The 18,501-nt window shown below is 45.2% G+C and overlaps 1 protein-coding gene across 3 annotated transcripts in view; it reads left to right on the top strand.

Annotated features, from left to right (window-relative positions):
- RPS6KA1 (ribosomal protein S6 kinase A1) overlaps positions 1–18,501 on the top strand; it is an 844,361-nt gene that overhangs the window by 750,465 nt on the left and 75,395 nt on the right. For all 3 annotated transcript variants that reach the window (XM_078682639.1, XM_078682641.1, XM_078682640.1), the window contains one exon: positions 12,034–12,110. In XM_078682639.1, the coding sequence (XP_078538765.1) occupies positions 12,034–12,110 (77 nt within the window). The remainder of the gene's footprint in view (positions 1–12,033; positions 12,111–18,501) is intronic.

Below are 18,501 nucleotides of genomic sequence, written 5' to 3'. Positions count from 1 at the left end.
TTGCCATTCCTGTAGGATGAAGCATCAGCAATCATCTGGTACAGTGCAAAGAGAACAGACAGATGGGTGTTGAATATTGTAGGGAATGGCTTTCGTCTGAGGTTCAAGTCACCACCACTGTTCATTCCACTGAAGAAACCTTCTAAATGTTATCTAGATTTGCTTTGTTTGGAAGTCAGTAAACTCCTTGTCAAAACGCCCGCCAGACTGTCATACCGAGTCAGTTCTGAGCTCAGTGGCTTCCTACATGTTTTTGATCCCAAACGCCCTTCTACAGATAAGGCCATTGAAATAATGCCTGGAAGACCAGTGGTGTCAACTCTTAGGCAGTTGGGAAGAAATTTTAACTATTTCGCGGACCACTATGCACTCCCTCCCATTGTGGTGCCAATCATCAAATTTGCTGAAGTTTCTCCCTCGTCAGCCTGAAGCCCTGTCTCAAACGATGGATGGTCTTCAGATCCGAGGTTTTTCATTCTCAAAAGAAAAAGGCAACCAGGTCAACTTCATGGAGTTTTGAGCGATTCAGCTGGCCTTAAGTAGTTTCTACTGAGCTTCACTACGTCTTCTCTCATCATTCACAAAATCAACAGCACAACAATTTATTATATCGAGAAACGCTGAGGCTCATGGTCCAGACCGCTGTTTATAGAAGCACAGGCATTTTGGAGATGTCTTATCTTGAGGAACCTGCACATCGCAGCAGTCTGCCTACCAGAAATCCTCAATGCACACACAGATTCTGTAAACAGGCTAGTACAAGTCCTACAAGACTTCTTTTGTGAATGGGGTTTTCCAGGAAATGGTTGTGCTATGTATCATTTTAGGGCCCTATTGTAATTTTCCCGATTCATTCCCCTATATAGGTATAAATCACCATATCCTTATATAGGCATAGAAATCATAACCATATTTAGGCATAGCTCATGCAGTCCAAATACAGCAGGGCTACTTCCACTAGTTCCGAAAATCCAAAATGATTTCTTGGAAAACTCCGCTTCAGCAGCTAGGGACTTCCCCTTGCTTGAATATTGATTTGTCCAAGAACTCATGGAGTTTTCAAAGAACTGAGACTCTTTGATGACGTTATTATGTCCAACTGTACGTCAAACCCCGCACCTTCAAGGTATAAATATGCCCACACTTGCCCAAGCAAACACACGGTGGTTTGGAGCAGTTCGACTATCTACTTGCCCGACGCAGCCTGCTATAGCAAGTGCCGAAGGAAGCCGACCCTCCAGCAGACGCACTGAGGGAGACGCTGTCTTTTCTCCTGATGAGAAATCCAGCTCCAGTGTTTCCAGGCTACCCTTGCAGGTTGATGGGAAATAGAGTCCCGAGACTGACCTTCTTCATTCTAAACTAAGGTACTGAGCTGATTAGACCCTAAGAGAAATCTTGGACAGATTCTTGGCAAAAGAATACTATATTTATGCTACACCTCACTTACTACTTCCCTCGTACTAAGCTTAGGTTAGGTACACCGGGGTAGGCGCATTTTAGAAGCACCAGTTGAGTACTTTTAGCCTCTGTTATTTATGTATGTATTCATCTATGGTTTAGGAACCATACAATGCTCTTACAGTATTTTATTCTACTATTTATACTGTATGCCTTATATTTTACAACCAGTGTTACGATTGTAGCAGTTAATTTCTTATACTTGAGAAAGAAGACTGTTCAATAAATCCTTTTATTGAAAATGCCCGTCCATCTATTTCTCTGCACCTCTGGTGAAACGAAGCATGCTCGATTGACTGAGAGAAATATCTATCTATTGTTTCCACGACTCTGAAGATACATTTTATCTTGGGGAAACAAAGTTGTCATGTTTATGCGGTTGTCAGAGACTAATCCCTTCTTGTGAATTCGAGAAAGTTTCTAGTGACCTCTGAGCTAGCTGGCACACACAATTAAGTCTAGTATATTCAATAGGGACCTAGTCGACCTCAGTCCTACGTCTAATCTATAGGATATATTATTCTAATGCGCAGAGCCTATTGGGAATATAGGAACTTCACTACAATTGTATGCTGTAAGTAATCTTTCACTCTATTTCACTGACCGGTTATGAGAACCCGCCCTAGTTTTCTTCCTAAAGTTGTCTTTAAGTTTTCTTGTAATTCAAACAATCTCCTTTCCAACCACCTTTCAGAATCCTTCTACTCCAGCTGAAAGGACTTTGTTTTCCATAAAACGGTTCTAACGTTTTATTTTGATAAAACTAAAGATATTAGGCAATCGGACCTTCCATTTGTTAATTATGGTCCTATACAAGCTAGTTTTGTTACTTCTAAGCAGTCTATTTCTCTTTTGTTCCTTGTATTTTACTCTGCTACTGTAATGCTAACAAGACTTTGCCTGGTAGTCCGACAGCTCATTCTACAAGAGGTAGTTCAGCTACTGCAGTTTTATAACAAAATTTTTCCATTGTAGTTATTTGTAAAATAGCCACTTGGAGGTCCAAACATACTTTAACAACGCACAATTGCCTTGACACCGATTCCAAAGCAGATGACCAGATGTGGGAAGCCTCTATTCATAATCTATTTGGATAGTACACTGTAGGTATTTTCGTCTATGCTGTTTATAGAGATGGGCTTGCTTTTCTGTTCAGTGCTTATAACTTATAAGGAAGATCCCCTTGATAAGAAGAAATAGTTTGTTGCCTGAAATCCTAGTTCTGTTCAAGGAGAATGTACTGTCATGTCTTTTAGGAAAGTCCCATCTTTACATATATTGTCCCATCCACATGACAATAACTATTTTAAACAGGTGACTTTTTACCTAGTAGCTTGCTCTTATCTCCTCAATACTAGACTCTAAGTATTCTGTCACAATCCCTGTACCTGAAGTACATAAACATGTCCCGAGGCGCAGCAGTTCTCCAGTATTAGGGGTGTCTTTCATAGATTCACATGCCTGAATCATTCCCCGTCGTCGGAGTAGGAGTCTCACGGTATATAAAAAAAGCAATAAAATGCCATAAAATATATAGCAGATAACAGAAATACCAAACCAGGAAGTAAGTAGCCCCAGCTACAGTAGAAAAAACTTCCACCCTCGTGACTATCTAAGTCATTATGTGTTAGTCCAAACTGCAGCCAATCAGGCGACAGCACCCACCAGAATGTTCTCCCCAGAGGCTCAGGCTCTCAGATTTTCTACCGCACGTTGTGTGAAGGGAGTCTCCCTGAGCTCTGCTCAGTTTTTTCTTCTATATCACTAATTTCTTCAACTTTCATAGATGTCTTCATCTAAATCCCTGTTTAGAGCCTGTGACTCTTGTGGGAAGCCAAGACTTTTCAAGGAGGACCCCCACAAGAAATGTTTGTATTGTCTTTATCCTGATCATGAGGTGAAGGAGTGCAAGATCTGCCGGACTTTCCCCTCCAAGACCATCAAGGATAGAGAAGGGCGCCTTCTATTGTGGCTCAATAGACTAAAGAACAAGGATGACCCTGTCTCTGAGGTAGGAAGTTGTGGTTCCGGCTCTTCATTTCTATCAACTAAGAGGAAGGCTGAAACTGATGTTTCATCTCTGAGGGCGAAGGTGGTTAAGAAGTCTAAATCTTCCCAGGATGCTCCTGGGCCTAGTTCTTCAAGTAAAGTTATCCCACTTTCCAAAGGGGATTCTACGCCCTCTAAGAAGTCTGGGACTAAGACAGTGCCTAAGAAATCTTCTAAATCTGTGCCTCCTCAGTTGCCATTATTGACAATTTCAACGTCAAGGAAGGACTGTGTTTCTTCTCATGTGGCCACTTCTACCACCTGCACTATGACTTTCTCCTCACCGAAGCCTACACTTGTCATGTCTTCAGCTTCTTCGCCTACACTGGTTCATGTCCAGATTAGGCCTATCTCGTCGTCTACAGTTGCCCCGACGACGATGGCCAAGGTACCGTCGACGATTTTGTCATCTTCATCTTTGAGATCCCCGTCGACGATAAAATTGGCACCGTCGACGAGAACATCGACGTCGACGGCCCTCCCGTCGACGGTAAAATCCTCGTCGACGACGAAGACTCCGTCGACGATGCCCCCGTCGACGACGACGGCGAAGCCCCCGTCGACGGCGACGGCGAAGCCACCGTCGACGACTTCGACGACGAAGCCACCGTCGACGGTCTCGACGACGAAGCCACCGTCGACGGCCTCGACGACGAAACCACCGTCGACGGCCTCGACGACGAAACCACCGTCGACGGCCTCGACGACGAAACCACCGTCGACGGCCTCGACGACGACACCACCGTCGACGACCTCGTCGACGAAGAGATCCTCGTCGACGGCAAAGCACTCGTCGACGAAGCTACTGTCTACGACCCCGTCGACGACCCCGTCGACGACGATTCCGTCGACGAGACAGCACTGTCAGCAGTATACAGACGTCCCGTTGACGCCGCCTCTTTCAAGCTGCACTACTTTGCAGGTTTGGTCTGCGCAGACAGCAGGGATTCCATTGCCATCTCCTGCGACTACTGCTACTTTATTAAAAAAGAGAGCTACTGTGGACTCTATTTCTACTACCATTGTGGTGCCTGACAAGCTTTTGGATTCAGATGAGGAGGGATCCTATGAAGACGAAAATTTTGGGCCAGCTAGAAGTCCATCCGAACTCCATATTAAAGTTCAGGAAGATGTTGAGGATAACATGGAGGACGTTCAGCCTGCTCCGCGGGCTGACAGACCTGACACTGATAGGCAACTGCCTGAAGATTTATTCCGCAACTTGCAGTACATGCTCAGTGACTATTATAGACGTTTCCCACCTTCTGAGTCTGGTGACTCAGTGATGTCTACACCTTTGCCGCAGGGAAGGCCTTCCCTCTCTCCGCGGACACGACCAAGGGCTTCTAATGCGTTGGAGGACAGTCGCTCAACGTTGCCTACGTCACCAGTTTCATCTCCTCAGCCACGAGAAGAGGAGCTCTCGGAACAGGAGGATCAGGAAGAAGGAGAGCTGAATGAAGCCTCTGAATCGTCGGAGTATGAGGATTACAATGCGAACACACCCTCTCCGGCGGAGCCTACTGTTTCTGAGTCCCCACCCGTGGACGTTGCCTCATTTCACAAGATCATGGATAGAGCAACTAGGAGGTTTCTAATAACCATGGAAGCTAAACAAGAAGACTGCTTTTTGTATGATTTTAAATCTACCCCTCATAAGCAGAGTTGGACCATTCCAATTATAGATTTTATCTGGAAGGAGGGTCTTAAGATCATGGCCAAGCCGAATTCCTTACCAGCAGTGCTCCCTAGAGTAGATAAAAAATATAGGGCGCCTACTACTTCTCCAGCATGCCTTGTCGGGCAAGCTAAAGCCGATTCTGTGGTGGCACAGGCAGCGCAGAAGAGATCTTCCAACCCTACGTCTCAGGTCTCTGTTCCTCCAGACAAGGATGGGAGACGCCTTGATTCCATTGGCAAGAAGGTTTCTACCATTGCAGCCACGACCATCCGGGCCGCAAACTCCCTCGCCATTTTAGGGAGATACGATAGACAGATGTGGTCGGACATCTCACCGTACATGGACAAGCTCCCCGAGCCTGATCGCACTGAGGCCAAGAAAATCCTTCAGGAAGGAGAGTGTGTCTCCTCGGAGATGATTGACGCTGCTGTGGACGTTGCTGCCACTGCCTTTCGACAGCTTGCGGGTGCAGCTGTTCTTAGACGGCAAGGATGGTTACGAGCAACCTCCTTTAGGCAGGAGGTTCAAAACAGAATCATTGACATGCCTTTTGATGGAGAGTCACTATTCGGCAAACATGTTGATGAGGCCCTGGAGGCAATAAAGAAAGACACTGAAACAGCACGTTCACTGGGTACCCTTCAGTACCGGAAATCTTCCTTTCGTGGCACAAGAGGAAGGGGGAATTTCAATAATAGAGGAGGATACGCCCAACAACGCTCTTATTCCTCCACCCAGGGAAACCAAAGATTTCAGCCTTACCGGCAACAAACCTATGGACAAAAGAGAGGAAATTACTCTCAACCTCGAGGAAAATCTAATTATCGAGGAAGAGACAACAAGAAATGAGGCACGCATCCTGCCACCACTTTGTGCCAACCCGAACCAAATTGGAGGACAAATATCCCAACACTACTTAAATTGGTCCGAAATTACTACAGACAAATGGGTCCTGGATGTAGTAGCCAGAGGACACATTTTAGAATTCGTAAAAATCCCCCCAAATTGCCCCCCAAAAGGACCCGATCCAGCGCACCTCAAGGAGCTATTCGTCCAGATCAACACCATGATCCGGAAAGGGGCAATCGAAAGAGTGCCTCATCATCAGAGGGGACGAGGCTTCTACTCAAGATTTTTCCTTGTTCGCAAGAAGTCAGGAGAGTGGCGCCCCATCCTCGACTTGCGAGCATTGAACAAGTTTCTGAAGAAACTCACATTCAGGATGCTAACACTTCAGGAAATCCTCCAATTTCTTTCGGCGGGAGAGTTTTTGGCAACACTCGACCTTCAAGATGCATACTTCCACGTACCGATTTTCCCACGGCATCGGAAGTTTCTCAGGTTCAGAGTGGCTGGCAGGGACTTCCAGTTCAAGGTCCTCCCATTTGGCCTGCGTTCAGCCCCCAGAGTGTTTACGAAGATGCTGGCCCCAGTAGCGGCCCATCTTCGGTTGCAATCGATTCAAATTTATCCATACCTGGACGACTGCCTTATCAAGGCCAGTTCTTTCGACACGGCTCAAGATCACGTTCAAAAAACTTTGTCTCTGATGCAGAACCTAGGTTTCTCAATCAACTTTGAGAAGTCTCGTCTCACACCTACAACGAGAAAGGACTTCTTAGGAGCGACACTGGACACCAACCTTGCCCAAGTATTCATTTCAGAAGAAAGACAAGTCAAGATTCAACGACTCGCGACGACATTGTCACTAAGAAAGTGCGTTTCAGTACGCATATTCAAGTCATTCCTCGGAATGCTTTCTTCCTGCATTCTGCTCACTCCCAACTGCCGTCTTCGGATGAGACCCTTACAGGAGGAACTCAGCCGCCAATGGATCCAAGCCACAGGATCTTTCGAAGATATCCTCCACATTACACCTCGCATGCGACAAGCAATCGCATGGTGGACCCACCGATCCAACTTACAAGTGGGATGCTCCTTCCTCACGGAAGTTCCCAGGTTCATAGTGACGACCGATGCATCAATGACAGGCTGGGGTGCACACCTCCAAGGCATGACGGTCAGCGGGAAGTGGAACCAGGTCCAAATGAAATGGCACATCAACCGGTTAGAGTTACACGCCATATTTTTAGCCCTGAAGTCCTTTCAAGCGACTCTGCAAGGTGCCACAGTCTTGATACGGACAGACAACACCACCTGCATGTATTATCTAAACAAACAGGGCGGGACCAGATCAGTCCGACTATCTCAACAAGCACAAGAAATATGGAGTTGGGCCTTGACTCACGATATTCATCTGTCAGCGGTCCACGTTCCGGGGATTGCGAATGTATTGGCGGACTCTCTCAGCAGGTCCGGGGGCTGCACTCACGAGTGGGAACTTCATCTCCCATCTCTACGTCGCATCTTTCAGATGTGGGGGCATCCGGACTTGGACTTGTTTGCAACCTTCCAGAACCGGAAATGCCCATTCTTTGCAAGCTGGGTTCCCCACAAGGACTCGTGTGGGGATGCCCTTTCGCTGAACTGGAATCAAATATTCGCGTACGCCTTTCCACCGATACCTCTGATCCCGAAAGTTATCAGGAAAATGAAGAAACAGCCATGCCGGTTGATCTTAATTGCTCCTCGATGGCCCAGACAATACTGGTTCCCCGAACTACTCCTTCTCTCGGAATGCAACCCTATACCACTACCACGCATTCCGCAGCTTCTATCCACCCAGCAAGGCAGGGTATACCATCCGGACCCGAACTCGCTGAAATTGTCAGCTTGGCTCCTCAACACATGGAATTTGCACACCTAAACATTCCACAAGATTGTCAGGAGGTGCTTGCAAAAGCCAGAGCTCCATCCACGATCAAAACATACAAACTCAAGTGGAAACGGTTCTGTGCATGGTGCCAAGCTAATGACTTACATCCCATTCAAGCAACACCAGAACAAATCCTTCCTTTCTTTCTGCATCTAGCCAGACTGGGTTTGGCGCACTCTACTCTTAAGGTCTTCCTAGCAGCCATCTCTAGGTTTCGCCAAGATGGATCAAACTCCCTGTTCTCTGTACGGATCATCCAACAATTTTTCAAGGGCTTATTTCGCATGTTTCCGCCGGTCCGAAAACCTCCTCCGGCATGGCATCTGAACATCGTCCTATCTCAGCTCATGCGACACCCCTTTGAACCGATTCATAAGGTGGACCTGAAATTTCTGACATGGAAAGTATCGTTGCTCCTGGCTTTGACATCTGCTAGGAGGGTCAGCGATATTCAGGCGTTTACATCTAAGGCACCTTTCCTTCAATTCACCACGGACTCAGTGGTATTGCGCACTAATCCCACATACATGCCTAAAGTACCACTGGACTTTCATCTTAATGAACCTGTTGTCCTTAAAACATTCTTTCCTAACCCACAGTCTACGGCTGAGAAAGCACTGCATTCTTTAGACATTAGAAGATGCCTTCGATTTTATCTCTCCAGAACTTCGGCCATCCGCAAGACAGACCAACTGTTCGTGGCTTATGGCCGGCAACGCCGGGGTTGTGCTGTTTCAAAACAGACCATTGCTAGATGGGTCTCCTCTACGATTGGACTTTGTCACCAACAGGCTGGTAGGCCCTTACAAGCCTTGCCAAGAGCACATTCAACCAGGGCAGTTAGCTCTTCCACTGCCCTTTTTGCTGGTGTGCCACTTCGACAGATCTGCAGAGCTGCCACGTGGTCTAGCAGGCACACCTTTACTAGACACTACTGTCTGGACTCGGCAGATGATGCAGATGCTTCGGTTGGGAGAGCAGTGCTTCGCAATCTTTTCAAATAAGGTGAGCCTCTGTTTCCACCTCCTCATTTATGCTCTTTAGACGTTTGCTCAGAACATGTTGATTACTGTTATGCATGTCTCCTTTACTATATACATGGGTATATTTAATTATATGCATACATGATATTCTGACGTCTACGAGCGTTATAATGTGAGTACTGCTTACTATTCTGATTCAGGCATGTGAATCTATGAAAGACACCCCTAATACTGGAGAAGAACAATAGTTACTTACCTGTAAACAGGTGGTTCTCCAGTATTGGTGTCTTTCATAGATTCACATGCAACCCGCCCGCCTTCCCCCAGAGACTCTCTCGAATAGCATGGGACTTCACTCCTGTGCGAGAAAATCTGAGAGCCTGAGCCTCTGGGGAGAACATTCTGGTGGGTGCTGTCGCCTGATTGGCTGCAGTTTGGACTAACACATAATGACTTAGATAGTCACGAGGGTGGAAGTTTTTTCTACTGTAGCTGGGGCTACTTACTTCCTGGTTTGGTATTTCTGTTATCTGCTATATATTTTATGGCATTTTATTGCTTTTTTTATATACCGTGAGACTCCTACTCCGACGACGGGGAATGATTCAGGCATGTGAATCTATGAAAGACACCAATACTGGAGAACCACCTGTTTACAGGTAAGTAACTATTGTTCATTTGTTCTGTATAAGGGTCACCATCTTTTCATCCTTGGCCAACAGCCAGCTGTGCATGATTGCACTTGTTTTGAAAAGCATCAGTGATTGTTTTCAAAACATTTGATTGTTTTCAAAATATCCATGGTTGTATAAAAAAACATATAGATTCAGAACAAAACCTAGTGACCACTTTAGTATAAAAGACCCTCACTGCCCATACAAATTAGAGGAGAATTCATTCCAAGCTGACACAGGGGTCCTGCATGCCGAATCTTCGACACACAGTGGTCTGACATCCCTTGCGAGTTGTCATCCTCGACGCAGAGACCGGGTCCTTCGTTCTAAACAATCAGGTTCTGTTCATCTTATTAGCAGTATGGTAGAAATGTATCTACTGTTCACCATATTGGTACTAACAATCTCTTTTGTATGCTTCGGTCTCCTGATTGTTGCAGCACATTAGTTTTACACCAGGCTGTTGCTGGACTAATAACTTCTTATTGAAACTTCCTAATTGCCATCCTGTGTGTTCTGAGAGAAAGCAAGCACGATTGTCTGAGCGAAACATACTGTACTGTTTTCCACGATCCATGAGGAATCAGGGTTGTCATGTTCAGTGGTTGCCAGAGACTACCTACACCACTGTAGAATACATTGGGGTGGTAGTGGCACTGTAGAGCTAACTGGTCTAACGGCTGACATATCCTGTAGGGGTATCCGGAAGTGGTTGGGACACCAAGTTCTCAATTTAGGTCATCCAAAACATGCAGGTTCTGGGAGACTCCTAGGAACTGCACAACAGTTCATTATTGTTATAAGCAACCCATCCTCCTCCCCAGAAAAAGGGCAGAGGTATTTACACTCAGCTGCCACCCAGAATGGGTTTCGAGCGGCCCATAGTACCGAGACCGCCCTCCTTGCGATGACAGAACATCTGCGATCCATGCTTGATTCTGGTCAAACAGCGGCCCTGGTCCTTTTGGACCTTAGTGTCGCTTTCGATACGGTCTCGCATGAGGTCTTGCTTCGCCGCTTGGAGGAGGCGGGTATCTCTGACCTAGCCCTTGAGTGGTACAGATCGTTCCTTACAGGAAGATCCTTCCGGGTTTCTACCCCTCCCTTTCAATCCCAAACCTATCCTATTAAGCAGGGTGTTCCTCAGGGCTCGGCTTTAAGCCCCACACTGTTCAATCTCTATGTGCAACCGCTGGCTGCAGTCGCCAAGCAATGGGGCATGGTTATGGTCTCATATGCTGATGACACGCAGCTAGCGGTTGCCCTCTCGGAGGGCTCAAGCCAGGTTGCCTCCAGGTTTAAAGAGGGTTTGGCAGCAGTGGCAGGCTGGATGACAGCAAACTATTTACAGCTGAATGCCAATAAAACGGAGGTCCTGATAGTGGGCAAGAATAGTGAACTATGGGGTGATCAGTGGTGGCCATTGGCTTTGGGTAAGACACCCACACCTATAACGGAGGTAAAAAATCTGGGGGTCTGGATAGACCCTTCCCTCAGTTTCATTAGCCACACTAAAAAAGGTACGGCCACCGGCTTCGGCATTTTGCGTGGCATCAAACCTATTCTAAAAAATGTTGATGCTCCCACCAGGCAGATGACAATTCAGGCCACCATACTGTCCCGTCTGGATTACGCTAGCTCCCTATTTTCGGGGGCAAATAAAGCCGAAGTCATCCGGATGCAGCGCATCCAGAATGCAGCTGCTAGGGCCTTAGTCGGCCTACCAAGGTTCTGCTTCGGCCAAGGAGACCATTCGGAAGCTTCATTGGCTTCCAATGGCTCAAAGGATACAATTTAAGACGCTGTGTCTGTCCTTTAAAATTCTAAAACAGGCCACTCCGAAAATTCTTGAGAACCTGCTGACCCCTTATGTACCATCCCGCCTCCTACGGTCTGTGGGGCAGTGCTTGGTCACGGTGCCCCGCTTTAAACGTTGTAGAGTGGGAGGCCGCTCTTTTCGCTATCTGGCGGCAAAATTGTGGAACTCGCTGCCGACCCACATTTGAGCACTCAACGACCTTTTTTCCTTTAGGAAGGCGGTTAAGACACACCTTTATTTATTATATAAAGTCATAACCCGTTTCCCACCCGTTAGCTTGCAGTGCTTCTCTTCTTTTTTTAGAAGTGCTTGGGAATCACTGCTCAGTTTTAAAAATAATCAATTAATTGTGAAAGCAGCTGAAGGTGCTGGCTATCGAGAGACAGTGTTTGTGCAGCCTACCTTAATCCCTCAGTGTTACGGTTTCAGCAAGAAAAACAGGTTTGCTCTGTGTGAACCACTGTCTTACCTGTATCTGCCTGTTTGCTTTCTAGTGTGCTTTCTTTAAGTGTGTAATGTTACTGCTTCTCTCTGGTTTGTAGGTGATCTCCAATCTCACCAACACTGAAATATTTTTTTGCGTCTTGTAGGTACTAAAGCGGCAGGGCTATGACATGGGATGTGACATCTGGAGTTTAGGAATTCTTCTCTACACCATGCTGGCAGGGTGAGTACCACCTGACCCCATTCTAGTATGATGCTTCGCAAGTTGGCAGTAGAAGTTCTGTCTGAGGCACAGCTGCCACTGGTTTCTTTATCACGTTGGTAGAGTAACAGCTGGTTTGAGATGGGCAGTGCAAGTATTATCAAAGTGCAAGTTTGAGCTAACTTTTCTATACTAGGCTGGCACATTAGGTGTTGTCTGTAAAACATAAAGAGATATTTTTATTTACTTAGCAGGCTGGGTGCATGTGTTGCCAAAGCCTCAGTGTGGCAGTCTCCACCGTATTATGGTAGATACTACTATCAGAGGCTAAGTTCAGGATCCTCCTCTGTCACTCACAGCGAGTAATTGATTGTGGGATAGATACCCTATCTATTTTCTGGTGTGGACCTAGTCTAACTGGCATCTACTGAAGCATGTTTTCCATTAAATGATGTATGATTTGTTTATCAGACAGTCTGGTACCTACGCATCTACTAAACATATATGGTCTAATCTCCTACTCTCACTGCAATAGCAATGTGTCAGTGACCCGGAAACCCTTAAATCTAAAGCAGAGCTTTGGGCTGGAGGCTAAAGTCAGCAAGGCATTAGTTGAATATGTTATTTGTGATGGCTCCAGGGCTAGCCGCTTTAGCAGGACTATCCCTACGGTTTGAGACAGGTTAATTACTCCTTCTGTCCCTCCCCCTTAGAAGTTAGAGTGTATGCGGACAGAGGGGGTCCTGGACATGTCTGGAGTTAAGGAAGCATGTGAAGTAGTTATGCATTGTTAGAGATTTTGTGTAGCATGGCAAATAACTGAATGCACCCTTGTGCTCTTGAGTACCGGGGAAGGCGTAGAAGGGAGAGGAAGGGAGCAACAAATGACCAAGATTAGCAGACCAAAATTAACTGAATTGATTATTTAAGGTTTTGTCTGAACCTGGTGGGGCAAGCTATGGATTTTAGTTGGAGGGGAAAATTGCTCAAGAGTTTGGCAGCAAAGTAAGAAAAAGAACAGGCCTCGATGGAGTGAAGGGAATAAGAAGGAAGGTAAAGGAGTGAAATTCTGCCTGTGGCAGATGGGACCCAAATCATTCAAAACATGTTTTTTTATAGATCTTTTTATTGTAGATATAACTAAGAATAAAAAACACACTGTTGTACACTTGCATTGTCAAAGCAATATTTTCTCAGTGTCAAACTGTCCTTGTGTCTCTGCCTTCTCCACCAGCCGTATTACAAATATCACCATTTAATACGGATTGAATAGAGCGCAATACATCAGAGCCCAATGTAAGGGAGGGGGGTACAAGGATTTCCCCTGTAGTCATTCCATTTTCCCCATATTTTTGCCCATTTTTGGGGACCGCCACTTCCTTCATTTATCTTCTGAGCCAACCTGCACCAATCCATTTCTTTCTTCCAATCCCCCAGTTGTGGTGCCTGCTCTGCTCCCCATAGTTGTGCAATGTTTTGTTTGACTATTGGCAGTCCCAGGGTCATCCATTACCGCTCCATGTGGTTTAGATCTCTCATCCCAGATGTTTAACAGACACCATTTTGCAGAGGTGCCCATGTTCATCCCAAATATCTCATTCATATAAACAACCCCTGTCTTCCAAAACTTCTGTACCTCAGGGCATCTTCATAGAATGTGCCGATCTGGCCTCATTGCCTACGACAACCCGCCTCGTTGCCCTACCCATTTTTACCATGATGGTTTATGCATAGTAGGATCAGTGGAGATTTTTTTGTTTCACCATATGGTGTTCACCACATTGTTGACCATGCAGAACACCTTGAATATAGCATGCTTCATAATGGGAAGCCAGGAAGCTGAATTCCGAAAGACTCGAAGACGATGAGTGATGTAGTCTGAAATTCCAAGATAGAATTTCCATGGTTGATGCAGGAAGTAATTCCTGAATGAACGATAGGTCTGCAGCCGTCTAGTGAACGAAATTGACAGTTTTCCTGAGATTTTTAAGAAAGGTGCAGCATGTTCTGGATAACTGATTGATTTGTTTTCCAAAGGTAAGTTGATTTTCATTAATAACGCTCCGATCTTTGACGAAAGAGACGGGCGAGTGGAGATACCAATACAGTAGGCCACCAAGCAGTGGACCAAGAGACTGAGGAGAATTTCTGTTTTGTCTCCATTGAGATTGAGGCAGTTGCTCTGCAGCCAGCAGGCAACTATACTCATGTAGGAGCAGAAACTCAAAGGCCTGAATTGCATTGTTTGGGATCGAGATGATTGATTTGGGTATCATCTGTGTATGACAGGATATTGCAACTGAATTACTCAAAGAAGAAACCTGTGGGACCCCCCCCCCCCCTCCCCCAGGGCATTAAGTTTGTTGAAAATTCAAATAGTATTAATATGGTGGTCTGCGTTCTGTGAGAGGATAGAAGAGAACCACTTCAGTGCAAGGTTACAAGTGCCGATTTCCTTCAGTCTCATCAGCAAAATGGAAAGACTCTGTCAAAGGCTGCTGAGAGGTCTAATAGCATAAGAACTGCAGATTGGTTTTGCTCTAGCATACATCTGAGGTTATCCACTTTGGGAATAACCATGGTTTCAGTACTGTGGTAGTGTCTTGAACGGAATTGTGAAAAATCTAGTAATGTGTTCTCCTCTAAATAAGCAGAGAAAGACCTTATAAGCTGTGTATTGCTCTCTAGTTCTCGCTTGGCCGGCGCCTGGATGTAAGCAGTTAAGCTGTGTATTATGCACTTATCACCACACAATAAAAATGATTGATTCTTTATCTGAGATTTTGGAAAGGGCGAGAAGTGATATAGGACAATAATTTTCTAAAAGTTCTTGTTCAGCCGAGAATTCTTTAACTAAGGGGGTTTACATGGGCGTTTTTCCAGTGATCTGGGACAGTAGCTAGAGATATTACAGATGTCTGTGATGGTGATCAGTCTCTGGGCTGGTACGTTGGGTGGACCAAAGATCAGACGATGGTTCTGACCTATTAGATTTAAGAATGGTGTGACGACCTGTATATGATGATGTCTTGAAATTGGAAAAGGACAGATGACTGTCTGGAGCCTTAGTATGAGCAGGCCCAAAATCCAAATCCATTGGGGATTGCAGAGGTTAGTTAGCATGGAGCTATTTGAGTTTGGAGTGGAAGAAATACGACTGGTTTTGACAGTTTTAGGGCGGGCATAATGGAGAAATTGCAGACATGGGGAGAGAGTATTTCATTGACCATATTGAACATCTCTTGGGATGAGTTAGCAGCAGACTCCGTTTTATCCATAAAATACAAGTCCAGTGTATCTTAAATAAGGCACTGGTAACTTTTGATGGCCATTATGTGCTGATGTTTGTCGGAAGGATTGTAAGAGGAACACATTTTGCATTCTAAAAACTTGCAGTAAAGTTTAGCGTAGCTCTAGTTCTTCAGAGTACCAAGGAGGCTGAGGAGCAAGTACAATGAGAAACAGAGCGTTTGGAAAAGGAAGGAAGGGAAATTCTGCCCAGTGTGCTTTCTATACATTGGTGGTGGCTGTAGCTTGGCTCCATCTCTAAGGTATGATGATCCTGCTCCCAGACAAGAGGACAAATTGTGAGAAAGATGCATCTCAGCAAAGGCCTGAAAGATTGAATGAAGTTTATTTCACCCCCATAGAGCGAGATGGCAATCTGGAGTTGCTGATTACTGGTCCTCTTGCTGATCTAGTGTGGCATAGCTCATATTTGAAAAGTAGAAATCTGCACAGAAACACCAACTCTGTGGGGCAACACATCTAGAATTAGGAGTGGTGGAGGAGTGCAGTCTTATGTAAGCAGTTTTCAAGAGGTTTACCACAATTTGCAGTTGAAGTGATAGAATAGAAAGCAGACTTCTGGTAATAATATCCACACTCTGCAGAAAGGATGCTTGGATACCCTAGAGTATTTAGGGGTATTAACTAAAAGAGAAAGTCCTTAAACAATTCTAGGAGTAGCTCCTATCACTTTGGAAGCCAAAGGGACAGAAGCATAACTAAGCGCAGGAGAAACCCTGTTTACTCTTAGGGGGTCTCCATTGACAATCATAAGCAATGAATTATCCCCCCCAGGTGTGGTATCTGTGAGCACTTTACAAAATAAAAGTACATAACTTGAAAAGCAAATGTTTCTTTTTAAAATTTAACCAATCTTTTCAGCCTGTCGGAGGCTATATTGGCCAATGTTTGTTTATATTTTTTGAACAAAGTAGCAGTTCTAATTAGAAAAGTCACTTAAAGTGTGACAAAACAGTCACAAACCTTTTTTAAAACAAACGTGATAGTACATAAGAGAGCAATGTAAAAATAAAAACAAAGGGTGGAATACCGACATTGCTCTTTTAAGCAAACACAATCCACCAATATCCCACAATGCCCCTTCAGTGAGAGCTGCTTCAGTTCTTTTTTCTGGCTCCTGGGAATAGGAGTACTGGGCTTGGCTTTTGTTTGTGGAAAAATCTTTCCAAACCTTCACTTTAAGCTTTTACTCACCATCTCCTGACATAAGGTGGGGTTCTTTTCTGTTTCTTGACTGCAATGTTGTCCTGTGTTTTCAGAAAAATAACATTTTCTTTGTCAAAGGCACTTTCTGTGGTTGGAGAAAAGGCTAAACTGATCCACTCAACTAATGCATAGCTTACCTTCATGATTCAAGTATTCCAGAGAAATGTCCTCCCTGTTGAAAACTTTCAAGGAGGGCCTTTGAAGAAGACGAGAAAACTCTCCTTCTTGGGCTTTAGGAGGGCCGGCACAGACCTCCATGTTCACCACCAGGGAGGCCTATGGGAAGTTCTCTTTATCGTAGCTCACTCTTCCTTTATAAGGACTGTTCCAGAGGGAGATCCAAAGAGAAGTCTTGTAAGGGAAGAAATATTGATTTCCAGTCAACGACGGGGACTACTGCCACCTATATGTTGTTGAGCATCGCTGTCAAGGAACTAGACATTGAAGTCTAGGAGGCATTTTGTCAGACTCCAAGGCTGCTGATATCAAAAGATGTCTTGGTATCAAGTAAATATCTTAAATTGTCTGCACACTTGGTGACAAAACTTAAAAGGAGAAAGATTTCTGCAATTTCATATTGAAATATTCCAGAGTGTACTCTCCTCTTGTGAAGTTACATCACAAGTGAATATTTTATCTTCTCCTATACCCTTACTTCCCAGAAGCACGTCACCATGTGCCTCTGTGCCTCCGACCCAGTGCCACTTTCACAATAACAGGTGGTGGAGTTCCTGGTAAAACCATCTGGCACCTTCTCCTGCTAGAGTTGCAGGTGATATAATGCATGAAAGAAAGGGAAATTTCAGTTCTGTGCTTCATCATTCCAGTCACTCAAGACATTCCACAGACATCACGCTCCTCGTAACAGACTCCATATGCTGAAAACCATGTACTTTAGCTCTCCACCTTCTTCAACTTAAGATATGCACCAACATGGAGGTATGGAGGTAACTCAAGGACTGGCTGTATAACATGGTGATTGTGTTCATTCTGGGATAATTTTGCTTATGCGTGCTGCATACTGTTATTTGTTCCTAACTGATATGGTGGAAATATTGTTCCTTTTCTCTGCGATGATTCGGACTGATCATATCTGCTTTTGTGTACTGAGCAATTGTTTAATAAATATATATATATTTTTAAAAGATATTCACCAACAGTAATTCCATGCAATCCAGGCTTGTTCCCCTTTGACAACATCAACACGTTGAACAATTTGTTGATTAGAGTTGCAGCTTGGCTATTCCAGGACTCGGACAACCCTTTCAACTGGTTAAACCTCTCAAAAGATGGTTGCAGCTCCTTTGACAGCAGCAGTGGATCTGAAGTTTGCCATCAGCAGTAGATACAGCCCCCTCTATTGGCTCTGCCACCTCCCAACCTCTGATCTCACCCCCTCCACCTGACACAACAGTCTTATAGGGGGCACTTTTCTGCCATTCAAATGAATTGCAAGATCTATGCTGTACCCATTCTGTCTCCCTTTTACCCTTCCGAGCATACTTTCTGCCAGGGTGTGCTCTCGGCTTTGAAGGCAGAGGTCTTTTCCCTGCCCATCTTTCCTTTACTTCTTAATTCTTAAGAAGGATGGAGGACTGATGCTTCCTCATAGCCACTCCTGCTGGCCCTGAATGTGGGGGACTGGTTGGCCTCCCTGGATCTCCATGAAGTCTACTTCCATCTTTCAGTTAGTCCTAACATCACAGAGTGAACCTCTGGTAACACCTATGAATGGGACCGTCAGTTCATGGTCTTGCCATTCAGGCTGACAGCCGTGTCTTGCCTTCTCATGAAAGTGCTGAGAGTTGTGATGGTTTCCCAGAGATGGTCAGTAGTCTGTTTCCAATGCTTGAATGTCTGGCTAAGTGCCCAGCACTGGTCGAGAGACATATTTAGA

This window comes from Lissotriton helveticus, chromosome 3_1 (assembly GCF_964261635.1).
Source record: "Lissotriton helveticus chromosome 3_1, aLisHel1.1, whole genome shotgun sequence".
NCBI lineage: Eukaryota > Metazoa > Chordata > Amphibia > Caudata > Salamandridae > Lissotriton > Lissotriton helveticus.
The sequence above is the reverse complement of the archived record's forward strand: the minus strand, read 5'-3'. Positions and strand labels throughout refer to the sequence as shown.